We start from the raw sequence: 8,963 nt of genomic DNA on the forward strand, positions 1-8,963 counted from the left end.
AGTGAAAGCCCTTGCCCCTCAGGCCTAACAACCAAAGATACCCAGATCTACATTAACTACTGACTCCCAGTTTGTCCTCTTACTGGGCATGGTGATGAGTGCCTTGAACCCCATCACTCAGAAGGCAGAGGCAGGCTAATCTGATCTGTCCTCTGATCCCATATGCACTAAACCATGTATATCATAATCATACATAAAATATTTTAAAAGCAAATTTAAAAAACATTTTAGTTAATTAATGTATACATTGGCCTATGTGGATAAAGCACATTAGTATAAAAAACTGACCTATTTGAGAAAGTAGTGGAGGATTCTTTGAAGGGTATATCTTGCCCTGGCTAATTCCAATTACGCCTCCAGTAAACTATAATTTTTAGCCTCTGAATATTTTTTTAGATGAGGTCAGCTATGAATGACCTGTTACTTATTATGAAAGACAAGCTAGCCTTCAACTCATGGAGATTCAAATATCTATGCTTCCCAAGTTCTGGGATTACATGTGTGTGCTGCCATCTATGAGATGAAATGAAACATATACTCTACCACACATTCCTATCATGATGGTAGTCATGACATAAAATGCATGGGACCAAAGTGACCAAACCTAAATCTCAAAGTAATCATTTTTTTTAACTGCTATTTTTTAGTCTGTTTATTCTCTTAAGGACCACATCACAGTAACAAGAAACTAACATGTGGCTTACCATATAAATCACATTACCAATTAAAAACGTCATGGCCAGTAAAGTGCTTGGTAAGAAAGCATGAGAACTTAAATTTGACTCCCAGAACCCATGTTTAAATAAAAAAAAATCTGACACAGTTGTGTATATTTGATATCCCAAAGGTGGAAAGGCGGAGGAAAAGGAACCTTAGGGTGATCTAGGAGTTCAATGTAGACCAGCTTGGTCTACAGAGTTCCAGGACAGCTGGAGACACACACTTTAGACACCCTGGGTCTCACTGGCCATCAACTTCCAGATCAATTAAACTGTGTTCTTTTTTTCTTTAAAGGTAGTGCCTGAGAAATACAAGATTGTCCTTTGGAACTCACTACATTAAACCAGGCTTAGTAGCATGAGCCTTTAATTCCAGACTGAGGAGACAGAAAAGTCTGAGTTCAAGGCCAACCTAGTATACACAATGAACTATAAAGCCAGTGCACACTGAGATCTTACTCGAAACAAACTTCCAATAGTCCCAAAGTCCTATTCCTATATAATAGGCTTTTTCATTCCCTTCTACAGAAGAAAAGCTGCCCACAACACTCCCTGAAAACTGGGTGCACAAACATAACAGGCCCACCTAAACTGAGCTGGCACTGTTATCATCATACCCACAACCAGTTCTTACATTGGCTTTCCATCACTGCTAAAAGGTCCTAATATTATCATTTTCTTCATACTATATGCCTCATATATAAACCTGGCAAGTTTACACAGTAGCCAATAATGTTCTTAGAACAATTCACGAGGAAAAAAACCCAACAAAACCAAAACCCAATGTCCAAGAATACAAGCTGGTAAACTTAAGACCTGAAACAGTAGCTAGAAAACTACATGAGTTTATAAGCATTAAAATAATGAATTCAACATAATTCTTCCTTTTTCAGAATATAATCCCTCTTTATTTACTCATTATTTACTCAGTAGAGAAGGGATAAAATTATCTAAACTTTAGCAAAAATGTCTATTGTGAGTTAATTTGATTAAACAATTCTTTTCCGCCGGGCGGTGGTGGCGCACGCCTTTAATCCCAGCACTTGGGAGGCAGAGGCAGGCGGATTTCTGAGTTCGAGGCCAGCCTCTTCTACAGAGTGAGTTCCAGGACAGCCCGGACTATAAAGAGAAACCCTGTCTCGAAAAACCAAAAAAAAAAAAAAAAAAAAAAAAAAAAAAAAAAAAAAAAAAAAAAACAATTCTTTTCCGCTTTTGGTTCTTTTGTGATGCCTAAGATTATACCCAAGACTTTGTGCATGCTAAGCTAACACTCAACCACTGAGCTCCAGCCTACATCTTTGGTTTGATTTAAAACAAAACTCCTCAGAGATATTGTAACTATACCGATGAATTCAGGCTGAATTTTAAGCTCAAAATAGAAATTCTTAAATGCAGAATTCAGCACACTCTTACTGTTGGCTTAGGTGATTCCCACTAGGCTCCTCCGACAGTCCTGGAGACCTGCTGCCACCTCCAGGTATGGCAGCACATAAAAAAGGACTGCTAATGTTTGATCCCCAGCCTTCTCAGTGTTCCTAGACTGCCTTTCTCTCTCCCCCTTTCTGCCCTCCTAGCTCTACTGTCTGTCTCTCCTAACTCTGTCTTCCTCTACCTCTTCTCCAAGTCCTCACCTTCCCTCCCTTCTCCCAAATAAACCTCCCTTATACCAGGTCTGTAGCACAGTGTGACTTTTCAGGACACCTTAATATGAGCCAGTCAGGTACACCCCCCACCAGCTGCTGCATTATTTATTTCATACCACATGCAAAAGGAAATACTTACAGTAGTCATAAGGTGCTCTGTAATCAAGGCTATTTCTTGTTGTTTATGAAGCAGCAATGGCATCCCCATTTCGAGAGCAGTGGCTCCCCTCAAATGTACTTTTTGTGCTGAGTGAACAACTAATGGTATGACCAATTTGGCCCACCGCACAGACTCCTCTCCCATTTGAGTCGGGGCTTGTTCAATTAGCCTACAATGGAGAAACCAATGACTAAACTTACAAGATGAGGTCAAGCTAAATTATCAAGAAGCAAGGGCAGGTAAATCCAACTGTTCAAGAGGCTAAGATCACAAGGTGCAAAGGCCTACTTCAGTTACATGGTGAGCCAAGTCCAGCCTTACTTAGGCAATTTGATGAGATTCAGTCTCTTTTTTTTTTTTTTTTTAAAGACATATGGTTTGGAGCACAGCTTAGTGGTAGAGTACTTATTACCTACTATGCTCAAATCTCTCACACTACAAAAGTAGTAACCAGGAAAATAGCATCACACAGAAATATGTATAACATGACCCAATAATTTGAGAATGTACACGGATGTGTACAGAGAAACAAGTCAGTCACAGCATCAGAACACAGTTAAAGTAAACAGCTGGACAACTGCAAGAACCTTTTAAAACTGAAACTAAGCAAAACTGTGCTGTCAGCATGTCTATGAGGAAGGTACAAATGCTCCTGACTAGGCTCACTTTAGGAGTACATTTTATTTTGAAAGCCTTAACCTACAATTTTTAGAACCAATTTACAGATAAGTTTTCCATCTTGCTACGTTCCTCTTGCTTAACTCAGTCTAAAGAATAATCACTTCTGGCTTTTTAAACGTCATTGTTTTAAACTTGTATGTGTGTGCATGTATGTGCACCAGTGTGACTGCCTACACATGCCTGGAGTTTAGGTCTGAGAGCTTGCATGAACTTTCACATGGACTTTAGGAATTCAACTCGGGTTGTTTAGCTTAGCAGCAACTGCCATCCCTGTTGCTTACATCTCATCATTAAATATACAAACCCCAAAGTTCCAGAGCTTGATTACTCTAATTTATACAAGAACCAACTGCATACCTTATAATAACATTTAATGCTTCAAAATCAACAACAGCAGAATGTATCTCTCCTTTACTTAGTATCACTTCCAATGAATCAATAATACTGGATACCTAAATGACAAACACAAACACAAATCAGGTCAACCACAACTGTCTTTTGGGCATAAAATTCAGATGTCTCAAAACTAGACTCACCATTTTGCTAACAAGTTCAGCAGGAAACGTCTGTTTGGATATTACCCACAGTGCCCTGGTACACACATTTTTGTCCGAACTCTTAATGATACCATTCAAGGTTAAAAGCAGTTCTTGAATATTTGCCTCTGAAAAACAAGCATTTTAATTTCATTTATGTAGTATAGTTAAAAATCTTTTAGAATCTCAACTACAAAAGTAAAATAAAAGTAACCAAGGCAGACTCGGAGGTTCAGAATGTGCAGATGATCACAGAACCTAGAGGTGCTGACCAGCGTCACTTCTTGCCAAAATAAACAAGCCTGACCACAGGGGAAACATACAGTAGTGGACTGCAAACCTGTTTTTTAATCCTACGCAACTCAATTAACTATTGTCATCTTTGGATGCTAAGGAGTCTTACACAAAAGAAACTGCAACTGAGGGAAGGAAAGAGTAACAACTTTATGATCTCATTACCTACTACCTACCCCTCAGGTCCTCTAATAGTGATCTGGTAGATTTCTTTTACAATTGCAAACTACTAACTACAGAACAATAGTACTACTTAACAATACTTAATAGTACTCCTATACTTTATTACCACTTCCAAAATAACACTTATTATTATAAGAACTCTTCATTTCAACAAGTTCCTTGGGTGTGACTGCCACATCAATCACAAATCAGACAAAGAGAAAGAGAGAAAGAGAGAAAGAGAAAAAGAGAGAGAGAGAGAGAAAGAGAGAGAGAGATTAATTTCCAATTTACTATGTTCTACTAAAAAGACTGAGCCATCAAGCCTACTTAAGTTCAATCCCCAGAACCCACACAGTAGATGTGACTCCTGCACTTCAGTATAGGTGCACAAGCTCCAAATTAATGTCTTGAGGGAGACAGGAGGATCAGAAGCCCAAGATAAATTGATTGTCAAAGATAACACTACTTTAACTGTATTAAACTATGAAGTCAACAGATATTAATAACAATCAATTTACCAACCTGATAATCCTGAGGTAATTCTGGGATTATATAAACAAAATCCCAGGGCTTGTAGAGCAGCGCTACTCAGTTCCGAGTTCTGACTGCAAATGTGAGCCTACAAAACAAAATCACATTGACAGCAGAGAAACAAGAGTTTCTAAAGTTAAAACCAGTTGCAACCTAAATTCATTGTGTTTTAATCCAATCAATCAGACAGCCTTTTGGGAGTAAGTGGAAAAAGGAAGGGAAGCTTGACAAAGGAGGAGGAGCCTAGAAAAAGATCAAATGAAAGGGACTGGAAAGATAGCTCAGTAGTTACTCTTCCAGAATATCTACATTTGGTTCCCAACGCACACAGGACGGCTCACAACCTGTCTAACTCCAATTTCTATGTTCTGACACCCTCTTCTGGTTTCTGTGGTCACTGCACACATGTGGTACACCGACATACATGCAGGTAAATACCCATACACATTAAAAAAAAAAAAAAACATTTTTAAAAGACAAATGACATCTCCCATGTCCATGCAAAACTAAAGAAAAAGCCAACAGATGAAAAATGTTAAAATTATTAGAAAGAAAACAAACAGAAGCAACATGGTTCTTCTACAAGGAATAAGCAAAGTCTCAAATGGAAAACTGACACTAGCTTTAGAATGGAGTGGTGCCTTCTTCCTCTAAGACTAGGAAAGGGAAGCAGCTGCAACATAGCAATTTTCAAGTATACTATATATTAGACACTTTTCCTCGGTCTTAAAAAATGCTCAAGAAATTTGGGACTGGGGATGTACAGTGCTTGTCTAGCATGCATGAAGCCTTGGGCTCAATCCCCAGCACTGCATAAATGCAAAGTGGTGGCACATGCCTGTAATCCCCGCACTTGGGAGGCAGGAGGATCAGAAGTTCAAGGTCATCCTCGGCTATATAGAAGTCCAAGGCAAGCCTGGACTAGAGACCCTGTCAAAAAAAATAGTAATAATTTCAATAAGGTTGGGATATTCAATTAAATCTTTTTCATTCTAAAACAAGAATATTAAAAAGTGTTGATGTCAGGTTATGAAGTTACTAAGTGGTCAGACGAGGCTATGAATACACTCAGTCTGATAGTAACTATTACCATTAAACAAGGAAATCAAGTTAACTATCATTATTTTAAAGTGTTAACAATTTTCCAAACAAGCAAAATTAGCGAAAATTAATGTAAATAAAAATCAATAACATGTACTGTGGGGTATGCCAGTGCCAGCCTACAATCCCAATACTTGGAACGCAGAGGCAGGATTGTCACCTAGCTAAGCTAGCTGGTTCCCAGAGCTTTACTGGGAAAATCCTCTTCCCCAACAAAAGAACGTATGTATATGAATACTGTCTACCTAAAGAGTTGCCATCTTGGGACAACTTACTCAGAATTATACTTCTAAAACACAAACAGATTTTATCTGTGACCGTTGTTTTTATATAAGAGACAAGTTTTGAACTGACAACCCAATTTCCTAAGCTGCAAGGTGGAGCTTTAAAGAGCAGACTTGGTCTGTGGATGTAGCTTAGTGGTACATACACAAACTGAAGTGAGAGAACACGTATAAGGTAACAGAGAACCATATGTAATCATAAATGAGATAATAGTCCCATCAACATAATCGATGACATTTTGTATTCAGGGCATTAACAGTGCACTGGGTAATGCTACATCCACAGTGAAAAATCATTTTATTAGAAGGCTAGTCAGAGTTGCTCCTAGCATACCAGATTTGGAAGACTGGGGAAAGATTTCAAAGTGCTCAGTCTAGTGGGTTCAGACTGAGGTGATATGGAGTCATTAAGAAAGAAACACAGACCTTTAAAACCGTATACAGCCGAGGAAGGTTTTTCTCGATTTCTGCAATGACTTCTTTTCCTTCTTCTCCAGTCATACGACTTTAAAAGGAAACAGAACATAATCTTAGTCGGAAGCATAAACAAAAAATTACTGTCGTCATTTTAAGGATTACTTTCAGGGTTGGAGAGATGACCCAGTGGTAAGATCACAGAGGCTCTGGCAGAAGATATGTTCAGTTCCCAGCACCCTTATCAAGTGGCTCACAACCACCTGTAGCTCGAGTTCCAGGGCCATCCGACACTTCTGAGCATCCGCAGGCACAAGTACCCAGACTCGTAACTGTTTTCTGTTTGGTTGGCTTCTTTAAGCTTTTAAGTATTAATTTCAGGCACTTTAAAATAAACCTCTTTCTTTAAATGGTTCAAGGTACATAGAAAAAGATTGCAAATTACACCAGATACAAGCGGTAACTTGCCCCAAAGCTTTTTGGCCTCTACAAATTTTTAGATGAGAAAAAAAAATGGAAATCCCTTTCTCTAGCCATATTTTCTAATTTTACGGTCACCTAACAAAATTTAGAAATGTTCTAAAGTCTTTCAAATAAGAGACAAACGGGGTTCCTGGCTCTGCTTTTTTAAAAAGCCAATTCCCGGGCCGCTTTGCTGGCTCACGCACCAGTAATCTCAACCACTACAAGGTTCAGGCAGAATCACAAGTTCGAGGCCGGGGGGAGCATTGCAGTGAACCAGCGTCAAAGACCCTAACTAAACCACATCATTGCGGGCCGCCAACTTTCCCACGACGTCGGAGGTTTACAGTGCGCAGCCCTGCTCTTCAAACTACTTCCAGCTCCAACTTTTCTTTAAAGGCTCCCGTCTGCCGGCAGGATAAAAAACAAAACAAAAAACGCTCCTCCCCGAAGAAGCCCTCGGACGCTGCCGCTGCGCCCCGCAACGTCACTCGGCAGGCATGGCCCGGTGCGCCCCAAGCTGCCCGCGTCCGCCGGGTCCCCACAGCTACCCCGTCTCCCGCCCCGCTCGTCCCCGGCCCGCCTCACCTGGTCAGAGTTAGGTAGGCGTCCGTCTGCTCTCCGGGAGACACCGAGGGGTCTTCCCAAGTCTCCAGAAGCGGCTCCAGGGGGCTGCGACCTGAGGCCGTCATGTCGGCCACCCTGAAGTAAGGCCGGAAGACACCAGTGACCGGTGGCACAGCCCGCGCGGCTCCCTCACCTGCACGCCGGGCCGCGCGCTCGCAGGCCGACCTCCCGCCCGCCCGGCTCCCGCCGCCGCTTCCCAGGCAGCACGGCCGCGAGGGGGCAGAGGCGGCGCCGGCCGAGACTCCCGCTCCTCACCCCACGCGGGACGTCCGCTCCGCCGCTCTCCGCCCCGGGCCGCCGTCCGCTCCCGGCTCGCGCTTATTTACTCACGCGTGCAGCCCGCTCCTCCACGACCAAGATGGCGGCGGGGGGCGGGCCCAGCGGCGCGCGGGAGCCGGGCAGGCCTGGCGGGAGAGGCTCGAGCCAATCCAACGGGCGGTGGCGCGCCGGGCTGCTCGATGGCCTGCTGCCCGCCCCCGCCCCCGGATCACCTCGGGGGGCGTGTATCGCCTCCAGCTGGGGCTAGAAATCGGTGATGTAAATTAGTGCCCAACTCCACCTGACTCTTATCTACTTGCTCATCAGACCAAGTTTGCAAACTCCCAAATCCAGTGCTTCCAAAATGAGCCAACAAAACCATGTGATTGAGAGTGAATAAACAGGCTGTTGGACTTGTTTTGTTATTGTTGGGTTTTTTTTGTTGTTGTTTCCTAGAGGTCCACTTGCTGAGCCTAGCTTTCTGTCGCTAAGCCCCAGCCCAATGGGTAAGTCAGAGGTGCATCAAAAGCAACGCATTCAAACGTTGGTCTGCGACCTTAGCGAATGTACTTCATCTCAGTTTCTTGGTTAGGTGAGGACGAGTTATCGCACATTTCTCTGAGGAAAAAAGTGTCCTTAAAAAGAGGCCAATGGCGTGCATAACAAAGGCCTGGAAATGAGCGGTATTGATGTGCAGATTTCAAAATTCCGCCCTTTCAGTCTTGGGATTCCTCGGATTGAAGCAACTGCTTGAATCTGCTAGCTGCCATTGGACCCCAGGTGTTTAGGATGGGTGACACACAGGTGCCAGGAAACTACAGTAATCCCTTAAACAAGGTGGTTCTCATTAAAATCATTTCACGTGCCTCTCAGCACGCTCCACAGCCTGCAGAATTGTTTCAACTTTAAGCACAGAAGGTCAAGGACGCAAGACCTAGTGGCCCAAGGCCTTACTCCCAACTCTTCAGTTGGCAAGACAAACAGATAAAAGAGTTCCAGGACAATCAGAGCTACATAATGAAACCATGTCTTTAAAAAAAACAAAAAAACTGTTACATTAACAACAAAGAATAATAGGGCTACCCAGA

The 8,963-nt window shown here is 42.3% G+C and overlaps 1 protein-coding gene across 1 annotated transcript in view; it reads right to left on the minus strand.

Annotated features, from left to right (window-relative positions):
- Positions 1-7,892, minus strand: part of Rif1 (replication timing regulatory factor 1) — a 48,380-nt gene extending 40,488 nt beyond the window's left edge. The window contains exons 1-7 of the mRNA XM_028769179.1: positions 7,873-7,892; positions 7,579-7,692; positions 6,541-6,619; positions 4,721-4,817; positions 3,740-3,867; positions 3,561-3,655; positions 2,502-2,691 (exon numbers count right to left, since the gene is read on the minus strand). Coding sequence (XP_028625012.1) covers positions 2,502-2,691; positions 3,561-3,655; positions 3,740-3,867; positions 4,721-4,817; positions 6,541-6,619; positions 7,579-7,682 — 693 coding nt within the window. The 5' untranslated portion in view covers positions 7,683-7,692; positions 7,873-7,892. The remainder of the gene's footprint in view (positions 1-2,501; positions 2,692-3,560; positions 3,656-3,739; positions 3,868-4,720; positions 4,818-6,540; positions 6,620-7,578; positions 7,693-7,872) is intronic.
- Between the last annotated feature and the right edge of the window lie 1,071 nt (positions 7,893-8,963).

The sequence above is a fragment of the Grammomys surdaster genome, unplaced genomic scaffold, assembly GCF_004785775.1.
Source record: "Grammomys surdaster isolate TR1022 unplaced genomic scaffold, NIH_TR_1.0 191, whole genome shotgun sequence".
Taxonomy (NCBI): Eukaryota; Metazoa; Chordata; class Mammalia; order Rodentia; family Muridae; genus Grammomys; species Grammomys surdaster.